General features: G+C 39.6%; 1 protein-coding gene across 1 annotated transcript in view; it reads right to left on the reverse strand.

The window, feature by feature from the left end:
* Positions 1-1,207: 1,207 nt before the first annotated feature.
* b4galt5 (UDP-Gal:betaGlcNAc beta 1,4- galactosyltransferase, polypeptide 5) overlaps positions 1,208-26,312 on the reverse strand; it is a 33,213-nt gene continuing 8,108 nt past the window's right edge. Inside the window, exons 2-9 of the mRNA XM_020608071.1 lie at positions 11,178-11,297; positions 10,750-10,863; positions 9,103-9,230; positions 7,322-7,438; positions 6,936-7,123; positions 6,731-6,853; positions 5,706-5,807; positions 1,208-5,220 (exon numbers count right to left, since the gene is read on the reverse strand). Coding sequence (XP_020463727.1) covers positions 5,073-5,220; positions 5,706-5,807; positions 6,731-6,853; positions 6,936-7,123; positions 7,322-7,438; positions 9,103-9,230; positions 10,750-10,863; positions 11,178-11,297 — 1,040 coding nt within the window. The 3' untranslated portion in view covers positions 1,208-5,072. The remainder of the gene's footprint in view (positions 5,221-5,705; positions 5,808-6,730; positions 6,854-6,935; positions 7,124-7,321; positions 7,439-9,102; positions 9,231-10,749; positions 10,864-11,177; positions 11,298-26,312) is intronic.

Here is a 26,312-nt window from a genome sequence, read left to right on the forward strand (position 1 = left end):
GTGATATCTTAAGAGCCGCTCTTTTAGTGTCTGACAGTTAATCGACACTGGGGTTAGCATTCCAAAGCCTTGTGTTTCCCATACTACATTAATATGAGGCTGCTTCAGTCGGGCTCTGTGCCTCTGCCAAGTTTCTCTCTCTCTTTCACAGACACACACTGCAACTACTGTCACACAGCAGGACAGAAAGCAGGGGCATTTTCAGCGAGCATAAATGGAGGTGTGTTTGCACATTTTCAAAAAACATCATTTTAAGAACTGCCATGGAAAACAGTGTGGTAAATGGTGCAAAAACTAGAATAGAGAACTTCCCTGTAGATGTCTCTTCCCTGCCACTTAGCATTCCTTTTTCCAAGAACATAATTAAATTAACAGCTGTCAATTTTGCTAACTAGCAGAGATGTGCAGTTAATATGCTAAATGCCACAGGGCTGGAACTGCTTTTAATTCAATAAATCTTGAGTGACCTCTGGCTAAAACATCTCATTTTGTGCTCTGAATGACATGCTGGGAAATTCCAACAAGCATCATTTTTGTCTTGGGTTCCAGATGGGCACACATGCACATTGTATTCTTTTGAAACCGGCAAGAGTGGAGTGAGACTATTAAAAGACATACTTAAACTGAGGAAGTCTGATCCCATGATGCTGGGATTTTGATACAACAGCCATAGTGTTTGAGCCAAAAATACATATAATTATATCTGTTAGGGCGGGAGTGTTTAAGAGGGGATGTGATGCTGAGTGTCAGGGTGCTCATGCAAGAATTTAGTCCTCAGAATGAGGAACATTAGTTAAGGATTCTCACATATAGTAAGTTTATATGAAATTAATGAAAGAAATATTTTTAGTTTTTGCAAAACATCCTCTTGGACACACCCACCTTACCATTCCCACCCTCCATCATCTCTTAAAGTCCCTGCAGGTTATACAGTACACTGACAGCAGCTGTTTGAAAGAGTCATCCACTAGCAGCTCACACTCTGTGGCCAGTTAGTGCACTGTGTTAATGGAATGAAGTGTAAACTAAGTGTCTCTTCACAGGAACTGCGTCTGCATGCAAAAGTTTACACTCTTGAGCAGCAATGGTGTGTGAAACCTACATTATTATTCTAAACATTTAAAACTAAACACTGACCACACCGTGAGAAAATGTGTGAGCAAAGTCAGCAGCTTCACAGAACATAGATCCAAAAGACAGGCCAAAATGGGGTACTGTATGTTTACTGTCATTTTATTGGTGTACTCTGACAATAATAATGATGGTATAAAAGAAAATCTCCATCATACAAATTTCAATAATTAAAAGATAATATGCCTATACATAAACAAATCCACATAAGGCTGACATCAAAGTTTGACAAGTGGCTTCAAATGGCTTCAGTTCAAGGAGAATTTCTCTCCTTACAATCAGACAAGATAGATTTCAATTTAGAAATTGTATTATTTTTTCTTTTTTTAATAGTTAGCTTTCATACAAAAAAATAATCTGTAAATTTTGGAGTGGATTGTGTCGCTGGTTTGGGTGCCTGCGTTTCATGGTGGTTTTGGCTCACAAATCACTATCCTGCAGTGTTTCCCCCTGACCCACACCTTACCCCAACTGCCGTCACTGTCAAAGAGATGTCACATGCAGAAACAAGGACACAGACTCATCTAAAGACTGATGCCTACATCTGTCTATGATACATCTCTCCTCCTGCTGCAGTATATTGAGTACAGGGAGACCTCTAGACTGCAGGATACCTCTGAGATTGTGAGAAGAATCAAAAATTTGTGGGATAAAATTATTTTTTATTTTTAAAAAAAGGCTGTGCTTGGAAGCGTGATGTTGATGTCACTGCATGAGCTTCACTAGCACTTAAATGGCACCAAATAAACTCCCAGCCAAACCCCTCCAAAGCCTTGTTCTTTATGTTAGCATCCGTAATAATTTAAGATCTTATGGAGTCTCTAAAACACAACACATAATATTTACAATGACCATTATCTTGATATGCACTTTTTTTTAAATTTAAATATATTTGCTTATAAAAAATAAAAACTTGAGTGAAAATAAAAAAGCTAAACAAAAAACACTGCAATAAATTAAAAAGTTTGAAGGTCGCCAGTCTTGTCAGATGCCCAAAGGTGGGGAAACTTCATTTAAACTGGCATGACATGGATCAAAGCAAGTGAAAATATAAAACAGTGAAGCCTCTTTAGTGAGCAGCAGGCCTGGTCTGATTGAGACCATGTACAGTATATATATGAAGCCAAGACTAGTCAGCTTGCTCTTCACCTATCCATTTCCTGTTAAGATAAAAAGCAAGTCACTGACTAATTTGTCTGTTCCTAAGTCATATAGTAGCCACATAAAACTATTTTTGAATATGGTGCTGGCTGATGAAACTACTTGTTCTACATTATGGAGTATAGAGCCTAATGCAGATTCTAACAATATCTATGTCATTGAGAGGGCATCCATATATTGACAGATCCCTCCGGGTTTGAAGGACGGTTAGCCATTTCACTCAAACTCATGTGGAAAAGAAAACTTAACACAAATACTGCTACTGTCCAAGACTTCCACTGAGTACCTCCTGAATGATGAAAAGGTATCACTTTTACAAATGTGCAGATGTAAAATCAAAGAATATTTTTGCCACTTATATGTGGGTTAGGATTAATTGAAATAGCCATAAAATTTAGAAAGATGATTTGAATGACATTAGCTTGTATGATAGCAGTGGTTCCAGGGGCCTTGTTTAAATAAACTCCCTTTATAAGGAGCTCTGGAAGGTCACCACTACTGATTATCAGTTAGTATAAATGAGGCGCTCAGTGAAAGACAGTGACGACTAGCATTTTCTGATTTTCTGTGTTTTGCTCTTCCTGTGGTTGTCACACAAAATGGCTTCCTCAAGCATGTCTTTTCAGTAGAATAATACAGACAAGCCTATGGGTCCGATTCCATTTCATCAAAACCAGCTACTGATTTAATTTCTGATGAGGAAATTGGCATTTGAATGAAATGGAACACCTCCCTTTTTACACAAACCTGAACCTCACATTTCCAAACAAATACACATAAGTACAAGTTTCAGTGCATCCAACACACTCCGTCATATGTCGTCTACTAAATCATAACATCAACCACAAAACAAAACAAAACAAAAATGGAATTACAGAAAATAATCCATAAAAGATCAAATAAATAAAAGGAGGTCCTGCCTCATTTTTTTTTCATATTTCATTGTGGAAACAACAATTTGTCAACATCTACTTTTCCCCAAAAGATTCATCTTAAGAACAAGGTGATTTGTGTGAAATGAAGTTGCTGCATGTCTAGAGGACAGACGGTGTGGACAGAGTGTCTGTAAGCTTCTTTTAAAGGAACTACATTTACATCATAGCTTACTCAGAGTCAACACTGTTAAACACTGAATAGTTTAGCAACTGCTATGTACTGCCAGAGTGCTGTTAATGTCTGTGTCAATGCAAAGACTTGGGCTGTATGTCATTCAACAAAAACTTAGACCAACACCCAAAAGATGACGTGCGCAAAGAAAATCCATGACCAAAGCCTGGTCATGACCTTATGTCACCTGATGTCTTAGATAAGCATTTGTTTCCGTAACCAAGGTTAAAAAGTATCACATAAACATAAAGGTAGCCATAGGTATGTTATTGAAGAAATTTCACAGCACCCACAGTGAAGGAGGGCTGGCTAATCTGAAAAATAATAAAGCAAAGCTTCTGTAAACTTCAGTGATGGTGACGGCTTTCAAGCACCTGCTACTTCCAACTCCCCTTTGTAAAAACCAAGGTGAGTAAACATTAAGCGAATCTAACGGAAATCTAAAAAAAAGTGTTAGTTTCTCCCTAGCCTGGATTTACACACTGCACACAATGTCAGGTCTAAAGTAAGTCTATTCACAGTTACAGGGGTGAAGTCTTCTGGAGGTCACCCCGAAGACCTTGCACTGACAGCAGGATACATACAGGCCATTTGCATAGCTCTCCCTCACTTATATAAACACAGACACAGGCACACACACACAGACGCATGCACGCTCTGAGAAGGGTGACAGGTTTGCTTAGGCAAAAATGTTGTCAATTGTGAAATTTGCATACACAGTCACTCTGTCTTTGTAGTCCAGTAAAGGTATGCTAGCACCTGCGCTGTTGCATCTGTATAGTGAGGAAGTCATGTCTAAATTCTGCTGTCTGATATTACAGCTTATTGCTAACAGGATGAGCATTGCTCTCCTACATACAGCCAGAACATCCACTGCAACTATGCAAACACAAACATCACATGGTATGTTCACAGGACAAAATATAATTTGTAATGATTACAGTATTAATATTCTCTAAACCTAGGCGAAACTATTTCACATATAGAATAACTGACTGAAAACACTCACACTGTATATTATCTTTGCTTCCTCTCTTCACTTATAGATTTGGCATGCCTTTTGCAGGACCAGCTGCAAGAGTGCACTTTGCTTTGTTGTTGTGTGGTGGGGTGTGTGCGTGTGCAAATGTTTTCACAGGCTTAATGCATTTGTGGAAAAAAATTAATGTAAGAGCAAAACAACTACAAAAAAACAACAACCTCAAAGCCTCAGGGACCATGTCAGCACATTTAGGTCAAACTGCTTCTGGTGCACGTGTGGTGTGGGCATTCATTTGAATATGATGGTTTATCATGGCCTATTTTAATAAACATACACATGGGTGTAGGGCTGAGCTAATTGTTGAATGAATAAGAAAGTGAATAATGAATGACTGAATGGATGCCGAAGGCCAAAATGGTGCAAAAGGCATGTGGAGACTGAAGACCAGAAAGCCCAGGTGGGAGACGAGTGATGGACAGTGGCACAAACAAGTGCAGCATTTCTCCCTTTTTTCATATATGATTCACCCAACATACTTGATTAAGTCTCCATTTTTTGCATACAAACAAAATAAATCAAAGAATCAATCAATTAACAAAAATTTCCTAAGCAGTGCTGCAACTGGTGAGATATGGCTGATGTCCCAGAGGACTCTGACTCCCCGGTGGTTAGCAGTCCAGCTGTGTCTATGTCAGTAGTCAGCTATGGGTGCAAGCTTTCTGTTCAAGCGGACTGTGATGTTGGTGTAGAGTGATCTCCTGGACATTAGCGGGGAGTAGTTTAGGTTGTTAAGACCATCCACTTTCTGTCTCTCCTTTGAGTGGCGTAGTAAACTATACCTGCAGGAAGAAACAACCAATCAATCAGTGACAAAGAGAGGAGACAAGGATGAAACACCTCTTCATACAGTGCAATCAAGTTAATCAGGATTGACTGTATTAGAACTTGACTGTATTACAACTCATTGTTTTTACATGTGCTATATAAATACATTTAGATTTGATTTAGATTTACCAAAGCAAATGAATTACAAAAATGATTTGTATTTTTTCTGTCTAGTATCCACTCCTTGAAAGAACACTTATTCCTTGGGCAACTTAAAAATTATGAGAGCATGACTGGAATTCAGCCCTGAGGCATACAACAATATCACATGTACGGTCCTTAAAAGAAAGAGAAATTCTCTCAAAGTCACTGCTTTGGCTTTTCATGTGACTGGCTTACAAATCACACGAGTCTAAGCCTCATTCCAATTATCAGCTTTCACTTTTAGTGAAATAGTGTGTATGGGTGTGTTTGTGTGTGAATGAGCATAGACATTAACCTTCCCAGGAACTGTACTTCTCCACGATGGTGATGCGGGATTGACATGTAGCGTCCCTCTTCTCCATGTGGTCTACTTACGTTGTAATTGGCAAACTGCACCCTAAACAACATTATATTTAAGGCATTAAATATTAATCCATATTTGTACACTCTCAGTTGGAGCAAGCATTGCTGTAATAACTAATATTTTCAAAGAAAGAATAACAGTCACTTTGTTAACCATGCTATCATATGTCAGTAACATGTTGACATAATAAGATACCAAGAGGAAAAACATTCACAGAAACTGGACACAAAAGAGATCATTACACAACACACATACATGAGTCAGTTAGCAAGAATTGATGGGATATACTGAGAGTCCTGAGCCTGTCCGGCTGTGTGTGTGTGTGTGTAGAGGGAGGGAGAGGATAAGGATAAATAGAATAAAAAAAAAGGCAAAACAAAGGCCGGCTATGTGCTTACCACCTAAACCAATCTGCTGAGCACACCTAATGTCAATAATACTGATGGCCCTGTGCTGTAGGTCTGTCAGATAGAGCAATACACTCTAAATTGCTAAAATTTTTCAATTTAGTGGGATATAAGACTGCAGTGTTTATTTATAAAGCCAGGAACAATTTATTACCTGGTGGAATTCAAAAACTATTTAATGAAAGAGAAGGGGGATACAATTTAAGGGGTCAGTTAAATTTAATATGTGTCAATCAAGATATATGCAAGAACAGGCTTAATGATTAATTAGATGGACAATTGGGGGTGTGGTGTAAGAATGTTAACACTGTTATAATCTTTTTTAGTATAATATGTGTGCGGGTAGAAGTGAATCATTTACTGCTTGCAAACCAATGAAGGTATGATGTTATGGAGTAGGACTGGATAAGTCTGACTTCTTCCTACTCCATTCAAGCATGTACTAGGTATAAGCAAATTGATATTGGGTTGTCATATCAACTGTTACATGCTTGAAAGAATAAATCAAATCAATGTCTGTGTGAATATTTTTGGGCGTGTTCTCCTCACCTGTTCCAGAGGTCATCGTCCTCTCCTCCCCAGCCCCAGAATGCATTAGGAAATCCATTAATCTTTTTGAACTGCTTCACCGTCAGGCCACTGACACCACCGAAGAACTCATTATATGGAAGCCTTGGAGGGACAATTACACAATTCATATTAAGTAAGGAATGCATTTCTTCTATATGTCAGTGGAGACGGCATCGGGACTCACATGTAGGAGTATTTGTCGAGCTTGACCGCAAAGTGTCGGGGCATGCCTGTGCAGCCATAGTAGTTCCTGTCGTTCTCCATGAGGTGGTCCACATCATGGAAAATCAGACAGTCCCAATTCAGGTCTTTCATAGCCTCCTTGTAGCCCACATTGAACAACATGGCTCGGTTAAAGGGCTCTGTGCCCCCCTAAAATAAAAACGAGAAACTTTCATGTTATGACAATTCCTCTTTTGTAGGTTGCTATGCAAAAGTTTGTTGTGTTCAACTATTTCTAACCATATTACCGCCACCAGATAAGGAGACTTCCTGGAAGTGTTCATAAACTGATTCATACAGGCAAATGGGTTCATCCATGCAAATGACTGAAAATATGTATGTGCATACCTGCTCTATGACATAAAAGGCAAACTGGAGTCTCTGTTTCTGGAGTACTGGCACCAGGTGTCTCAAGAGGATGGGTAAGTGTTCATGTCTGTTCCTGAACGGGACTAGGATTGCCACCTGGTGACATAAAATGTAGTAAAATATAATATATAAATATATTAAAATGACATTCATGTGCAAACAAAGGGAGAAGTTTATATAGCAGTAAATAACACAGTAGCAGAGCAGTCTGATCTGTGCAACTATGTACACTGTACTTTTTTGTTATGCATTCCTACAGTATGTGTCATGATCACCCAGAAGGTAAATGGCAAAGTGTAGATGAAGCCAGAACTAAAAACCACTAATTACTATGAAGACTCATGTCAAAAGAGTGGCTGCATCTTGAAATCTCATTTCCATAATCAGATCTGACAGGCATCGATCACAGAAGCACAGAAGCACTAAATGTCTTAAAGGTGTTTACTGAGTGGTGACTACGTCAGCGCTTGTGTTTAAGTTTCATTTGAAGCTCAGTAAGAAAAACAAACTGCCACAGGAAAGGAATGAAAAAAATGAGAGCCAAAAGAGATAATACTGTGGTAGATGAGAGAGAGATTGTTGGCTAATAAGAGAAAGAGAGAGAGTTGGTTGTCAGAACACAGATTCCTTCAGGGCAAATGAGACTAACAGATGGCAGGTAACATTGCTCTGTTGAACAATAACAACAACAAAAAAATGATTTATAGAGCACAGGGAGGCTGGAGTACTGCAATGCACATAGAAAGGTTTGAACTAATGTTTTATCTGCTTCTTGTACTTTGTACTTAGTGATAGATGACTGTATGTATAAGCAGGCAAGTGGTGAAAAAGCCTGTATATGAGACATACAGTACATGGGACATATGATGTGTCATACACAGTGACTATGTGTACTGTATCGCTGGATTGTTCACACTGAAGTTTCAGTGTCTGACACTGATTTGTCTCTCTGACACTAAAGGAACAAAAACAAACAACACCATATCCTCATGTGTACCATGCAATGTATCTAAGTACATTCAATGAAATGTTCTAAAGTTGGAAGATATCAGCTGTAGCTCATTAGTTCATGGCTCAGAACCAGAATGGTGATTCACTGACTGTGTTTCCAAGAAAAAATGGGCAGTTACTTAAAACAATGAGTTCTTTCTGCACTTCTCCTTGGTTATAGAGTTGTTGGGAATACTGTGGTATACAACTTAATGAAACTGTTTACCACAAGATCTGTGACAGAATGACAGATGAACACGATTTTTGAAAAAGACACGTAGTTTCCAGTTTATTATGTGCAGGTTAGGTTTACTGAATAGCTAAAAATAATGCAGTTTAATATAACAATCCCACAAAACATGTTGATACTCTCTTCATAATAACAATGTAAAGTGACCATACAGTTAAATGAATACCTCTCTGAAAATACTTTTAACAAAAACAATGTTATAATCTTCATGTTGGAAAATTTATTACACATTAAGGCTGCATTCATTTTCATGAATAAACCGGTAACTAAGCGTTTACTGCAGTAATGTTTTTGGCGCTTTGAGGACCCCAGACCACATGCTACTTAGTGATGAACAGTTTATCGACCAACATAGCTAATGGGTTGAGATGCAGATCATCTTTATGATAAAACCATTCAGTAACCCATCTTGCCCATGGGGAAGTATCTGCTTTTGTTATATTTCTCCACTCATCTGTTTGTATATTTGACAGCTCTTTTTAATGAATGATCCTTTTAACAATGTCACATCCACACATACCTTCCAGCGAGGTAAGCAGTCTTTGGGCTTCCAGTACCCTCCTGGGGCAATGCTAGGCTCTCTCTCAAGCAAGGATCTCTCCACTTCCTCCAAAGGTACCTCAGTCATATTCACCTCCAACCTGCCCTCTGTGTGTGGGCGAGAAAAAGAAAGGGAGAGTCAGATTGTATGGGGCAAAAAAACCCATGGAAGCGAGGAAGAAGGTGATAGGCGGGCGACTGTGGTTCAGTGGGTAGAGCAGTTGTCTCCCAACCGGAGGGTCGGTGGTTCGAATCTCGGTGCTTGCAGTCCACGTGTCGAAGTCTTCTTGGGCAAGACACTGAACCCCCAAGTTGCCCCCCATGGTTAGAGCTGTTGGTTGTGTATCGGAAACATATTCCTGGTGTGTAACATACTTGGCCAAATAAAGGTAGCAAGCAAGCAAGCAAAGTTTATTTATATAGCACCTTTCTAAACCTGCGTTACAAGGTGCTTTCCAGTAAAACATAAACAAATAATAATAATAATAAAAGATTCCGATTCCTGGATTAAGAGTAATTGTATACTGAATCTGCTTTGTATAGATTTGCATATGTTTCATTCATCATGTGATTATGTATATGTACTTGATTGTGTTGGGTTTGTTTTTAACTTTTAACATATTTTTTTATTTTGTTTTATATTTTTAGTGAGTTATCTATTCTATTTATTGGTATGTGTGCTTGATATTGAGTGTGAACCGCTGCTGAAACAATGCAATTTCCCAGATTGGGATTAATAAAGTATTTCTATCTATCTATCTATCTACTCACCTGCCCCAGCTTTACCCTGGTTTCTAATGACTACTCATTGTTTCCACCTGCTGTTCATTATCCCCTGGTCTCCAGCCCATATATTCTCCTCCTTTCCTTCAGTCACTTGCTGCTCACCCCTGCCTCTTCCTGTTATTCTATATGCATCTCCTGTTTTGTTTTCCTGCTTTAGCAACTCCTGGACTATTTTGCCTTGCCTCTCCTCTTAGTTGTTATTGTGGATTATTGGTTTGTTCCTCTAGGTTTGTTGGTTGAGTGTGTTCTTTGCGTTTGTTACCTAGCTGTTTGTTAACTGAACTGTTAACTTGTGGGTTTTATAGATTTCTTTGGTTAAACTTTGTCAGGTTGAGCTCTTCTGGTTTTTTCTTTGTCTCTCTGTTCCTTATCCATCATAATAGAAACCATTAAGGACCGTTTCCTCAGTCTGTGTCTGCATTTTGGGTCCCATCCTAGCGCAAGACCCAACAGTCATGACATGTGAATGAGATGAAATAGTTTAATAAAATAAAAAAAAAAGCTAAGGGACACTGAGCAATGGAATATGAGAGGTAAAGTGTTCATGACAGTTGAAAGAGATATGAAGGAAGAGGGACCAGGATGAAAAAACACACTGAGTTGAGCAATCTGGGACATACATTGCTGGGTAAAGCCATTCATTCTGTGCAATTAAAATATATTTGAAATATAAATGAAAATTCACTGAAGGGAATTTTACAGGGCTAAGCAACCAGGAGAACATCTGTTCGTCTAAACTGGTGCCCTACTGTACATACTATATATTAGACAAAAATGAGCCAGGGTCAAAGTAAAGCGAATAAACTGAAACTCAAATCAACACTTCAACACTGATACTTACTCATGGAAGGCAGCCTCTCAGGGCAAACCTGTGAGGGGAGGTAGGTGAAGCCTTCAGGAAGGTATGTGGTGGTAGGAGCATCGCTCTCACTCATGTTGAAGTCATAGGTATAATCTGGAATCACACACATAAATATATCATCACCACCATCAGGAGCAGTTTAATGAACTTATACTTTAATACAGTCTTTAACTATGTGGCTGTAGTTGTGTGCTTTATTTTACTGTATTAATGCTTTTTGTACACACTCTGCATACACATGAATGAGTTACTAACCATAAGACTCAGACTCAACTACAATAGATATTTTTGTTTTCATTTTAACCAGGGTAGAAGCTGTAATTGTGTCCATGTGCTTGCAGAAGAGACAGTACATAAGCTACAGTAAACATTCCTGATACAACTTATATTTATTTGTATGTTTTTACCTGTGCCATTGATGTTGTAAGCCTGTCTCACCACCTGCTCCAGAACCTGAGCTCCAATGTTCCTTACATTATCTTTGATCTGGATTCCTCTGGCTTGGACCATGAACACATACTCATTCACTGTGGACATAGACAAGAAGGGTGGAAAGGTAAGTGATTTTATTCTTGGTCCCACTGTGAAAGTGTATCTACCCAGCAGATTGATAAGAAACTAGTAAAAATCTGATATACAGTGCCATAGTAGTAGTAGTAGTAGTAGGAGTCCTAAAACCCAGCCCAGAGTTAGAATTGTTCCCTCATCCTGTAGTCAATGGGTTTTTTTGGTTAGATATTATTATTCAAATAGTTATAACATTTTAATAACTGGAAATAACAAAATAATGACATCAGTACATCATTTTACTACAGCGCCAAATACAAACAGCAGAAACATGCAGTGCAAGGTGCAGTGCAAATGCGGCCAGGTTAAGTTAGCATGTCATAACTTGACAACAACTGTATAGTCATTTGAAGGTGTGACATCCAGCAGAAAGTGGGGTGCGGTCCACAGTAGTCAGTGATCAACATGCAGAGGTCATGTGGTACTTCTGGTGATTGTAGCTCGGCTTCAAAATCATAAAAGTGGTGTTCACTTATGAGGATTGTCTTACTGAATAAAATGTGTAAGTGTCATAAGCTTTTGTTTCACACAGAGCTAAATTTCTGAAATAATCCAAAATCCTTTTTGCTTTTTGTCAAAGGAACCAGAGTGATACCAACTTCCAGATTGGCCTACGAAAATACATCATCTGTACGGCACTCTATAGCAGGGAGGATGAACATCTTAATAAAATGCAGGCGGTTAAGAAAACATCCTTGGCAATATAAACCATAACAGTGCATGAAATGCTAAACATTCTAAAAAATTAACTGGGACAACTCCTTCATCTCAAGAGTGTGCTATGTTGTACATTTCAAGCAAGGACCAGGAACATTCCATCAAGCACAAGGCCCGACTACATCCTATTGAAACTATTCGGTGGTTTTGCATGACAGACAGTTACTATTGGGAAGTTTACCAGAAAGGCTTAGTGCCATTTTCAGTAAGTGTAGTTTGACCTTAAAAAAAAGCCAATAGCAGAGCAATGTGGTAAAACACAGAGAGGGGATGTGGTCTCCTCCCCACATCACTCTGAGACATGCAGTACATTGCAATGTGATCTTAAATGATGCTGTGGCCTATGTACAATAAAAGCGTGCCACACAAGTTTCTGATGACGGCAAACACAGGAAATGACATCAATCCCTGGAATTTGGAGCGGCATGACAGCACAATGCACCCACACTGATGGGTCTTTGCCTCTGTGAATCTGTATCCAACTGTATAATCTCTGGCCATTAATCCAATCATTATTTATCGTTAAAGCAATCCCAGTATGATCCACACCCTTCTGTGAATGCACATAGTTGTGTGTGTGTGTACGTGCTGGTCTGCGTAATACTGCTGAGCGAGAAATCCACAGGATGTGATTTGTCATTAGTAATTGTATTACAGTTTCCATCACATTCATCTTGTTTTATACAAACTGCCTCGTTTGCAGGACTAGAGACTAGTGGCTAAGCTGTCACTGAAATCAATGTTCTCATTTTACCTCTGCAACATGCAGTGCAGCTAGAGCAAATCCGCAAAGGATGATAATAAAAAGGAAAATAAGAACACAGCAAAGACAGAACAGAATAGTCTCTCACTGTAACATGCACAGAAATAGATCAAAACACACACATTTATGCCCTTCTGTTGCACCATATGATGGAAAAATCCTGAAAGGCTCCTGGAGTGTTCTCCAGTCCTGCAGGTGGCAACACATTGCTGTCTCCTTCTTCTGCCTGCCAAATGTATGGATATGTAATGTTTTGCTTATCTATACCACAAAAATGTCAGGGTAAATATGTAATGAATATGTGCATATACTGTTGTATCATGCCTGCAGAGCAAAGTACACTGACATCTCAGCTTGGTCTTTATCCTCCTTTAAACATTTTTGGGTCTTGCTTCAAGATGTCAGTTGACGGGTTCTTTCAACAATTGGTAAATGTGATGGAGAATGGCAACACTTCATTTGTTATATAATTACAAATCAGTGGGCATAACCCATTAACCCTCTCTTATCAAATGACTGCTCTAAGAACTAGAGTAATGGTTAGTGTTGAGATATTCAAGGCTATAAACTGTGGCAAAGGCAATTAGTAATGAAAGAAATGGAGTTTAGAGGGAGCTAATGTAGCAGGCTAGAACACAAGGCCATTAGCACTGCACATATATGCAAGGAACACAGGTACATACAGAGCATTCTGATGTGTAAACTGGTAAGGGGCATTCATATGTAACTACGATATACATGTAGACCAGATGGACCCCTCCAACCCCACCCTCATTGCTCCTTATTCCATCAAAAAAAACCACTGTAACCCATCAAGCATGACAGGAGACCTTGAACGACCTTGTCCTCTTTAGTTCTCTCAGAACACGTCGCTGCATGCCAAGCCCAACCCACCTCTCTCTCTCTCTCTACTTATCTGTCCTTGTACCTATCTCCCGTCTTCATCTCTCTGTTCTGTTTTTTCAAACATGGTTTGCATTACTTCCTGATAAATCCATTTGTTTCCCTTATCATTTAAGGGAAAAAATCAGCATGACAGAGTCCATGCACTGATCCTGCATCATATGGTACAGTAACTGAGGTTAATTGAAAAACACCAACAAAAAAGACAAAACACACAACCCACAACCTCCCCCCGCTTTGCCTCTGAAAGGCAATTAACTCCACATTGACAGCTCAGCAGTGGGAGGTGATTGGTCCTGTTCTGCGAGCTCCCTGATAAGGATTGAAAGGCAGATTTATCTCCCAGCAGAAATGATTTCAGCTACACAAGTACATATGCCACACTCTGGACTCATAGTTTTGAGGGCTTAAAGCTGTCACTCTCAGAAAGGGTCATTTTTACTGCCACTGCATATCAGTGACACCCACAGATGCACCCATGCATAAATACACCCAGGATGTAGGGCACTGTGGGTGAAATACACTGTATCTTTCCTCTGAATATGTATTATGTGAGTATAAAAGATGAATTAATGAGAAGTTGTGCCATTACCTCCATTGACAGTCTGTAAGTGATGCCATAAAAAACAAACTACCCAAAAGGGAAAAAAATGCAAACACAAATAGACAGTTTGTTAATCCTGTATTTGATCTGGGATAAATTTGTAGAAAAGTCATGCCATTTGTTCACTGACATCAGTCCTGCAAAACTCCTCTTAGCCTTTGTGCACACATACAGATATCTTTAAAAACCAATCCTCCAACCCCACCCCACCCCCACCACTGTGTGACTTTTTTTACAGACTTTCAGTTACTATAGAGCATTTCAGTCAGACAGTCCTCCTAAGAAGAGTATTTTGTTACAACTCCGAGCAAAAGCTCAAAGAACTTACTGTGTGGAGACTTTGTTTGAGTATTCAAACATTGGGGGGCCAGGAGCGAATCCCAGCCAGCAATCAGGCAAAGGTTGGGTACACCCTGGACAGGTCGCCAGTCCATCGCAGGGCCAACACGCAGACAAACAACCACTCACATGCACACATTCACTCCTACGGGCAATTCAGAGACATCAATCAACTTAAGCCGTATGTCTTTGGACTGTGGGAGGAAGCTGGAGTACCCGGCGAGAACATGCAAACTCCGCACAGAAAGGCCATCATGCTGCCTACACTTGCAATCAGTTTATTTTTACTTGAAAATGTATTACAACTTTTGCTTCTGTAATTACTTCAGCACTAATTATAATATGTTATAATGATGAAATTCAATCAAAGATTTATGTGCCGTCCTGTGATTTTTATTACTGTAAGAGAAACCCCAAACCTTGGCAGTGTTTGTATTATTCTGTTTTTAATTATTGTTAGGTATTTTTAGTCAGATAGATATTGGATAGATACTTTATGTATTAGAAATGTTTAGTGGAGATAGGATGTCTAGTTAGACTGTTAAATGCTTAGGCCTGCTTATGAGTTTCTACAGGGTACATCTGGTCAAGGATAACTAGAGAGAAGAGTTGATGACTGTCAGCAGACAGGGTGTTTAATATTATTATTATGACGTGTATAACTGTAGCCTTAGCCATAATATGTTCTTATGTTTAAGTCACGACATGTCACTAGAGGTCGTGAGAATGTTTTTAGCTACACACCACTTAATCAACAGACACACACATTCACACGTTGATTAGCTTCATGTTTTGACTACTGCTATGACCAGCTGCAAAGCTGGCAACAGAGACGTCTCGGTTGACGTTTCTGTGTAGTATGGGGCTAGCCCAACCGAGGGGATATAATGTATAGGCCTGGTGGGTTCAGGGTCTTTCATCCTACATCTGCCTGCGAGCAGTTTGGAGGTGCAAGATACTTGAGCGTGTAATGTTAATTTTACCTGTGATCCTTTGAATAAATCAGCACTGTTTTGAAGTTACTTGGACTGTCTCGTCTTTCAGAGTTAGCAATGGTAACACAAACCATATCCTACATTATATAGAACTATCACTGGAGAATGGATGCATTGGTGGTGATGTCAACACAGGACGGCCAACTTCAGTGGTCCAGAGTCAGCAGTCCACCTACACCTAAAGGACAAAGATCATTCTTTTGAGGACAGTGAAGTCCAGATCCTCTCCAGAGAACATTGCTGGTTTGAGAGAGGATTCAAGGAAGCTATTTTTGTAAAACTATAACACCCCTCACTAAAAAGGGGTGGTGGACTAAGACACAACTTGTCATCCATCTACAATCCTGTTTTGAGATCCCTGCCCAAACATGCCCACCAGGACAATAGGCGTCGACAGGTGAGGATTCAAAGACAGGTAACGACTCGCACCGATACTGGGTTATAATGACTCAGTCATTAGGGGAAATTGTTGGCCTTCAAAAGGACTGAAACACCACCGAGGGGGATAAATATCTCCGGCTCAACACCAGTCAGTCAGAACTGATGAAGCCTCTTGGATGAAATGTCTTCAACCTAGAAATCTAGTCCAGTTGATTTTTTTCAGATGAAGTCAAGGAGTTGCAGCTGATGTTGAGGACAATATTAGTGCAGTGCTAGTTATGGTCACTTGACAGTCATAAGTGGATCATGAGACTTCCTCCAAGCCTACAGCTGGGGCACACACAGGCACGCACACAAACACACTTGTTCACATAGCCATCTTTGTGAGGACACTCACTGACATACAGTAATACATTCCCTAGCAACTTACCTTAATCTTAACTATCATACTAACTGCCTAACCCCAGCCCTTACCCTAATTCTAATCTTGATTTTAAACCGAGTCTTAAATTTCAAAAAGCCCTTTGAAGTTGTAAGGACCGGCTAAAATGTCCTCACAACACCTAGACTAAAAGTCCTCACAATGATGGCAGTGAAAAAAGGTCCAATGTAATAAATAGATGTGTATACACACACACACAGACAGGGCCTCTTTCATGCCACACCCGATCTGCCTTAAACTAGCCATGTATGAAAATACAATGACAGGTAAACCATCATGGCTGCATTAATCAGAACCTTCACTAGAAGCTGACAAACAGGGCATGACAGTTAAAAAAAGCATGTGTAGCCCGTTGGCAAATACTGGGCTGGTGCTTCTTACTAATGAATATGGCTTGTGTTGTTACAGCTACAGTTTTAATTGTATTTGTGTTACAGCTACAGCTTTAATTGTATTTGTGTTACAGCTACAGCTTTAATTGTATTTGTGATGTAAATGCCAATTCTGGGAAAGCTGTATTGGTTACCACACTAGGTTCACCCTCTTTACACAGTCATAGTAATGTGATTGGTCGAAGGAATCTGGCAATCTGTGTTACCTGCTGTGATTGGGGGAGAGGGGTGTATGAAAGAAGTTGCAAGGAGTTAGAGAAAACAGAGGGAGAAAAAAAAGACTGGAAAAGAGACAGAGAAATTTGCCCAGGGCCGAGCACGGATGCTGAGGCAAAGTTTCGCCGACAGAGCCAGCCGGTTTGACGTGTGGGGCCTAAGCCGTGTGTTCTTATTTAAGCCATCGCTGGGTCTATCTTCCTTCCTCAAGCACCATACTACGAGTCCTTATTACTAGTTATAGGGGTTATCAATTTTAATTTTGATTAAACGAACCCAAGCTCATTCTAACCCGTCTAGTTGGTGCCCCTCCTAGGTAGAGTGAGAAGGGTGCTACACATGAAAAACAAGATTCTCAGAGCAGATGTCTCTTTGACAGGCTGAGTACTCTTCATGTACTGCAAATGACATCAGCGCTTAACACAGCCCCTTGAATCCTGCCCACTTCCTGAGAGCATCCAAATCACTTGCACTTCCATTCCCCTTGCATCTGCTTCCTGCTTCCTCTTGTGCAGTCGGATTCATTCATTCGCCACCTATCTCCAAAATATTGGTGGCCCTTTTCCACTGGGGGAACTGTGAAAGAACTGAAAAAAGAATTTTTTTTTTTTTTAATCACCTTCATGGAAAAACATCAGGTTTTAGCTTGTGACCCCCTATTCGGTGTACCATTTTCTTTTATTTGTTGATTTTTCTAATGATTTTTCTAAAACTTCCATGTTACATAATCAAAACTTTCACTACAGCACTTCATGCCAACTTTCTATCATTTCGGGTGGGGCAAATGTCTGGTAAGAACATGTTCTCTACAATCTGTGTGTCCACAGAGAAAAGGACTGAACAAATCCTTGGGGATCTAGCCCTGATAAATAATTGCACTTCTCTAAACTGTTCACAGCTTGTGCTACGCACTGCAAGCTGCTGCTCATCACAACACTTCTTTTAGTTGCCCCCCGCCACCAACAAAAAAATAAAACTGATCCAAACACATGAAAATAGGCACACATCTGCACAAAGACATAAGACACCTTATTTTCCTGACACACTGTGGTCACTGCTTTTTCATATTTCATCCATGTGTAAGGGTGACAGTGCAGAATGAGTACTAGAATGATTACACAATTTAGGGTCACATTGTTTCAAGTCCAGATGAGCCTGTTGGAGTGACAGTAATGCTGCAAACCTGTTTGTGTGTGTCCTTGCATATCCATTAAATGTCCTTAGTAATAGTTAACTGACAGCAACCGATTGTCTGAGCAAGATTAAACATTTCTTTGTGTGGTAAAAAAAAAATAAAAATCACTGCATTGCAGAAAGTTTAAAAATCCTTTAGAAAAGCCATCTGCCAAATAGTTATTTCATAGCTACTTCAAGATTAAAATATGTAAAACTTTCGTTACAGATTGTTTCATTTTATAGTTTTATTTAGACTGTATAAGTCTAGTCAAAGAAAACATTGCTAATGTCAGGTGACCTTTCTGTGTAGGAGGCTTTACTAGTGTATCTGAACAAGTATTCCTGGCAATTATTTAGACCAAACCCATTTATGGGCAGAGCAACTTTCACCTGAAGAGGAAGAGGGCGTGAATATATTGTTTTCACAGTAAATTATTAGTGTCAATCTCCTTACAGAGATTTCTGTTCTTCTTAACTCTATTTAAAAGTATTTGCGACTGCCCTGGTAAGTCTAATGTAAACAATAAGAAAGTAGCACTGCTACCAAGAAATGCACCGTCACACTTATTACTGTAAGGAATGTTTAACTTTGTCAGTTGATACTCCTAAAATACCAGAGATAGAAGAAAAGGAGCAGAGCTGAAAAACATACATTTAGAAAATACAATGTACTTATTGTATGTGCAGTGTAATAGGAAACTACATGTAATGGACAATGTATTGTATGAAATAAAAATAAATAAAAACTCCCCCAAATAGAATATCACAGCATACACTAACATTCTAGCAGGGACAGCATGGGTCTAGCTTGAGTTCATTTTTGGTCTTGCACTAGTCACTCTGCCCCACCATCTGCTCTGCTGTCCCGTGTGTGTGTGTGTGTGTGTGTGTGTGTGTGTGTGTGTGTGTGTGTGTGTGGGTGTTGGGGGCACTGCATCTACCAAGAAAAATGGGGACCAGATGTGGTCACAGTAATGCCAGGACCCCTTGTTTTCTCTCTGCTGCAAGCAAATCCTATAAAACAGATCTGAGAAAAGGAAAGTCAGAGATGGAAAGAGAGAGACAGACACATTGGGCAGACGTATGCGTGTAGGAGCCGGAAAAAGAAAGTTTCATTTCCTACTGCACACACTCGTTTTTTTCCATGAGCTTTTTCTCTTTTCTGTTGCTTCCTATATGACATTTTAGGTGGTTAAGAGAACATGCAGGCTGGAAACACATGGGTTATCTCTGAGTGTGGACTCATTCATACCATTTGCAAATACTGGTTTGTCCTGTCCTCAGTCTATTAGTGCATAGATAGGAATATAAGTGAAGAGAAATGCGCACTGTTACGGTACAGTGAGATGCACAGTCAGAACAAGGCAATGCTAACTGAGGAAGTAACACACTGAAAAAGTGAGAAGTTGTGGGAAGGCAAAGTTCCATTATTCAGATTTAAAAAAAAAAGGATATTACTCATTTTAAAATAATATACTGTACAGCTTAAACAGTACAGCGGTTGGGGGAAAACATCTTTTTGACTGACGTGCTCTCTGGGTGCTATTAGTGAACTAACAGTTGCAATTGCTAAATATAAAATCATTTTTCAAAATAAGATCATTTAAATCAGTATCATTAGAACAATGTATTAAACAATGGTGTGAAAAGATGAAACACTGATCATAGTGATGAACTTCAAGAACATTATCACCTGAAAGTACAGTTCCCATGCAGCGTTACACCAGGTTTCAGTTCACTGTTGCTGCATGGCCCAAAGCGTCTCTATCGTGGTTTACTCTCACTGCCCACTTAGTATCACTGTGAGTCATAGCAGGTAGCTATTTCCAGGGAAGAACTAGCAAACAAATAAATACCCTAAAACCCCACTTTAAACTACATGTGCAGGAGCCAACAGCTGACAGCAGGTAGCTGAACATAACGGAGCATTTATAAACTAAACAGTCAGATATTTGCCCCAAGAGATTGTAGACCAAAAACATGGTTAAGAGAAGAGTGAATACTGGACTTAGAGTCATCAGGTGGCCAGAAACATGATCCAAATGAGTGATAAATAAAGTTTGCTTGATAATAATGTTCACAATTTCAGCTTAAAGGTCAGGTATAAAGAAAAGTTAAAGTGTGAAAGCCAAACTAAAAACACTTCTTGTTTTAGAACTGTTTATTCTCCTTTGTAACATTCAGTTATCTAGTTTTGCAGGTCATAGCTTTTGTGTAGCTGCTGAGACTAAATGTTTTAAATAAACATTCAGGTCTACGGCATTCAAACTTTACACAGCACAAAGTTATGAGTACATACAGGAATGCTGCTGGTAAACAATGATGATCTAGGTTCTGGAGGTTGTCCGGCCTGTTGGGTAGTTTTCCGGTAACTCTTGGCCAATGTAATAAGTGTGATGATGACGACAACTCTCCTCCCCTGTTCCTCCCTATCCATTGCTACTCTCCATGCGTATTTGACAGCATTTCTTTTAAAGCTAGTGTCCTGCACTAATGGGTACCCATTAAAATGATGTGCAACAGGTAAGAAAATGTTTATATTAATTCATGGGTACAGGCATAGGTAAAAAGTAGACTAAATTCAATAAGTGTCAAGTGAAATAAACACAATTTAAATAAAAAAATAAAGGTGCAGCTTCTTTTAAAAATTCAATCAAACATAATTTTGTCAAGCCTAAATAACCGATACTTTTATTGTGAAGGCCTATGGCACAACCTTTGACCCCTCAACTCACATCTGACTTATAGGACATCACTCACGCATCAAAGTAGGCTAGGCATCAGCGTGTCAAACTGGATAACCTGAAATCAAAAATAGCTAGCGGTGAATACAAAATTGTGGACAATAGCCTACAACATCGAAAGCCAAGTCGGACATACTGTATATGTTCGGGAGAAATTCGGTGTGGTTACAGGCTGTGAGAACTATGTTATCAGCGGCTTTGCTGCTTGTAAATGGTGCCAAAAGTGGTAGCATTTGAGAGCCACAAGCTAAGCACTTCCTGACTAAGTGAACAGCTGCAGAGCCTAGGTGCCGCAACCATCAACAGATACTTTTCCAAGAAAAGAACTCTCAAGCACTTGAAAGTAAGTGACTGTAGCTTAAAGCCCATTTTAATTACAGATATGGGTCAGGTTGTGGGTCTTATGTTAACAGGTCGGGTTGGGTCTGGATTTTGTTTAGAAATAACTCTGGGTAATGGTGGGTAAACGGAGCTTTGCAGGTGCGGGTTTTCAAACTCGACCTATGAAGGACTCTGATGGAGTGTGTAGAGAAGAAATGAACCTCCAGGTTTCATCCCCCCTTAAACCCAAGCAGCACCTGCCAAAAGCAACTACATAGCAGGTCATTACAGATCTACTCAAGACCCATTTCAGTCTCATCCGTCCATGTATCCTCTCTGTCTCCGGCCTTGCCACACCTCTTCAATCTCTCTCTTGCCTAAGACTTCATCTGCTAATCCAAACCTGGGCACAGTGTTGATCTTAATGTACACTTTTATATATCTTGTTGAACCCAGTTAACTCCCCCTACTACAGGCACACAGTCAGAGGGCTTACAGTATGTTAGACAGAGTGATATTAGTAGGTAGGACCAGGTTGGCGAGTAGTGATTCTTTCCTGCAGTACGCCTGCTGCTCACTTCTGCCAGCCCATTTCAGCCTGCTTTTAGATTTGGCAGTTATCCAGATCATTCTTGTGTTATTGCAGTGGCTCAACATAGGTATACAGAAAAAACAATGTAGATAGGTACACAAGTGCAAAAAAACAAAAACACAAACAACAACAACAACAACAAAAAAAAAAAAAAAAACTAACAAAAAAAAACAACAACACACACCCGCTCATTTTCTGCTCCTTACTCAATTTTTCAACTCCCCATCTCCCCACCAGGAAGACGAGGTTTCCTCACAGCTGTAGGTTACTCCTGATGACTGAACAACTGGGCCAGAGCAGGCAGCTAGAACGCCACACTACCACATTAGCACGTACAGTTGAGCAAAATACAGAAAAATCATATGCATGTTCTTTATCCATATTCATTATAGTACATTAAATGCACACAGCACTGTGGTTTGAGGACACATCTAAACTCACTGGGAGATAGTAGCAAATCTGTTTAATGATAACAGTCCTAAATTAAAACCCATTCTGCCTAACTAAAACATAATCTATCAATTGAGTGTACTTGATACCAATTAGAAAATATTAATATCATGTGCAGGCTGGGTAGCTGCAGCTGGCATAGTTAATATTTCATGAGCCAGACCAGATCTGTTTCCTTAACACACTGATGGTTATGTTAACAACTCTAAGCGGTATTAAGTTGATTTATGAATTTTGAATTTGAGCTACAAACCATTCATTTCTGGCAACATGAATCCAGGTCATGACAGATTCTGCTGATATATAAAAAAAAGAGAACATGTTTTACAAGACAGGGTGGTATTTCTTAAAGTTGCATTTGCTGTATGTACAAGAAGTACAAAAGCTCAACCTGACAAAGCTTAACCAAAGAAATCTATAAAACCCACAAGTTAACAGTTCAGTTAACAAACAGCTAGGTAACAAACACAAAGAACACACTCAACCAACAAACCTAGAGGAACAAACCAATAATCCACAATAACAACTAAGAGGAGAGGCAAGGCAAAATAGTCCAGGAGTTGTTAAAGCAGGAAAACAAAACCGGAGATGCATATAGAATAACAGGAAGAGGCAGGGGTGAGCAGCAAGTGACTGAAGGAAAGGAGGAGAATATATGGGCTGGAGACCAGGGGATAATGAACAGCAGGTGGAAACAATGAGTAGTGATTATGAACCAAGGTAAAACCTGGGGCAGGTAGCACAACAGGAAGTTAAACCAAATAAAAACATAAAGACAGGAAGCAAGTCCAAAACCATAACAATGACTCTCTTCTCTGTAATCAATAATAATCACCTTTATTTGGCCAAGTATGTTACACACCAGGAATATGTTTCCGATACAGAACCAACAGCTCTAACCATGGGGGGCAACTTGTGGGGTTCAGTGTCTTGCCCAAGAACACTTCGACACATGGGCTGCCGGCACCGAGATTCGAACCTCCAACCTTCTGTTTGGGAGACGACTGCTCTACCCACTGAACCACTCCCGCCTCCCCCAATAGTCAGTTTTGACATGCAATGTGAGCTTCAAATATGAACTAGCTGCTGGTACTGTAGCAGACGCGCAACACTGGATGGAAGTAAAGAGCACAGTCACGAGCAGGAACAAGGTGTTTCCGAGTCAGGAAAAATATCCAGTAATTCTGAGAAAGTTTAACTTTTTTTAATCTAGTCCATCAAAAGCCATTAGAAATAGCCTAAATTTACTGCTGAACAACTAATCACTACTAAAGCCCTGTTGTTTGAGCTAACCCATCTACCTAATAGGCCAAATAATGTCTTATCTGGCCATTTTCCCATCTTACATCAGTTAGCCAAACCAAAGTATAATAGAAAAGCAGCTGGTAATCAGCACTCACTGAAATTGTGGTTGTAAATCAGCTGTGGTCATAGCTACGCTTTGTTAATCAGCTAAGCTTCCCTCTTGAGGTTTTATTAAGCTCCCACGTAGGTTCTGTGCCGACTGTGCACCTTTGCTGCCATGGCCAACCTAAGGTGTTTAACTGGATATCTGAGAATAATCCAAGTGCATGTTAGAAGGGAATATCATGGTAGCCACAGTGTCAGGTTGTGTTCAGTCTGAGAATAGCAGCGCATTACATCATGTAATGTAGCCTCCTCAGTCAGTTCACTGAGACCACTACATTATAATCAGTGTGCTGCTGCTGAGGAGTCAAAAAACATGGCACTGACATAATGAAAGGGTTATCATTCACTGCAACCTTTCCTATTTTTCATACTAGCCTTGAAGAGAGCTCCAACTAATGTAATTCCAATATAAGAAATCCAGTCTTTGTCCTATGGCAAAACTGTATTCAAATGGTAAACTTTGTGCTACTCTCCCTCCTCTACAGCTCAGCAAAAAAATAAAACAAAAAACATTATTCAGAAAAAAGAAACTAGTAATTTGGGAAGATACCCACTGTATTTGGCTAATTTAGATTGCTGACACTTTGCTTCAATCCAAGTTTAGAATGTATTTGTGAACGGGAAGACAGCTACAAGTTTATCGCCAATCACTTACATGAAAATCACATTTGAGAGGAATTTTTTACAGTCAGCATGGGCAGGAGGAACAAATAGGAGCTCACTAACTGTTCCAATGCTCATACGGGCAAATGAGTATTGTTTTAGCACAGACCCATCCTTTACATATAGCAGCAGACTTAATTTGCACTTGATTGGTTTGCACTGATTTGGTTCTTTGACAAATCATCCTAAGATTCACACGGAAGGCCACAGGGGTATTTGCGCAGGACCCTCAATCTCCCAGGCCTCTGGTAGAGGACCTGAGCTTAAAGTAAAGAATAAGACTGCCCCAAAGTGGGGCGAGTGTGGAATTTTATATAAAAAAATAATATATATACACATGCATACATACATAGAGAGAGAGAGAGAGATATGATACTGTCTGAGACACTGGCTGGAAAACCATGTCATTCAAATCAATTCAAGGATCAGCAGGATAATGGATAATTTTTTCCCACCCCAATACCTAGTTAAGAGAATGAAGATGATTCATGAACTATTAGTAGTTTTTAAAAGAAGGTGGGATGCTGTGCCAGGGGTCCAAGTGTTGTGCTTCTAAGGCACATTTCCTTATTTATGGTTATATAAAAAATTATTAAGATTTACAATTATAAGATCTGTATGGAAAACAACAGGTTGTCTGCAGCTTTAGAAGCGTTTATACAGAACATACATCCATTAAACAGTTACTGTGGGCAGGCCAAAAAATAAATAAATAAAAAAAATTGCAGTGCTCACAAATGTGACCCCTAACATTAGCACATTGCTAATGTTAGGGGTACCTACCCTCATCACTGTTATCAAAATTTGCCTTTGTATTATGCCCTTGTGACATTAACACTGCTGTACACCAGCTCATCACAATATGACCGCACTCAAACACATGACCTAAGTAACCATGGCAGCAATCTGAATAACAAAGGGAGAAGGGCCAGACCAGGTCAACAAAGACTGGGATTCTCCTCAGGATGATTACGTTACATAAATTATTAATACCTCAAAACAAGACCCTCATTCTGCCTCTGAAATGACTCACAGCTCTCAATCTAAATACAGGTACACTCCACAGCCTTCATCTGCACTCAGCTACACCATCTGTCTGTGGTCAAATATCCAGACTATAGTCATCAGACAAGGGTCAGCTTACAGACAACAGTATAAGACATAAGGGTAAAAAAAAAATAGGGAATCACCTCTGGATCACCTGATTGCTATGTCATTTAGTGTAATATGATGATGATATCAGGAACAGGAACTTAGACTAATGCAAGCTTGGGTTGTACACTATATGAAAGAAGAGGAATAGGAAATATGTGTGAAGTTATTGCCACAAAGGCTTGAGGACTGCAGATAAAACTGCAGATATTCTATTTTCACCAGACATGAAAACATTTGTACAATATATTCACTAACAATCAAGGTATGTAACCACACAATTATCAATGTTGGAGGAAATAAAGTATAGGCTAATTCTTAACTTGGAGAATGGAAATCAAAAGACAGCCAGAAGCATATTTCTGATATTACAAATTATTATTATGTATTGTTTTAACAATGTTTTTCCTTAAAAAAAAACTACAATAATAATAAATACAATATAATAACCCCCTGCAGTATGCCTACCGGGCCAACAGAGCCACCTCAGACGCCATCGCGGCTGCACTCCACTATTCCCTTTCTCACCTGGAAAATGGAGACTCCTACATCAGGATACTCTTCACTGACTACAGCTCCACCTTCAACACAGTTGTCCCCAACAAACTCACCCACAAACTGTCCACACTGGGTCTGCACCACAGCCTCTGTGACTGGCTCCTGGACTTTCTGACTGGCAGGTCCCAGACTGTCAGGATTGGCAATAGGATTTCAG

The sequence above is a fragment of the Monopterus albus genome, unplaced genomic scaffold, assembly GCF_001952655.1.
Source record: "Monopterus albus unplaced genomic scaffold, M_albus_1.0 scaffold91.1, whole genome shotgun sequence".
Classification (NCBI taxonomy): Eukaryota; Metazoa; Chordata; class Actinopteri; order Synbranchiformes; family Synbranchidae; genus Monopterus; species Monopterus albus.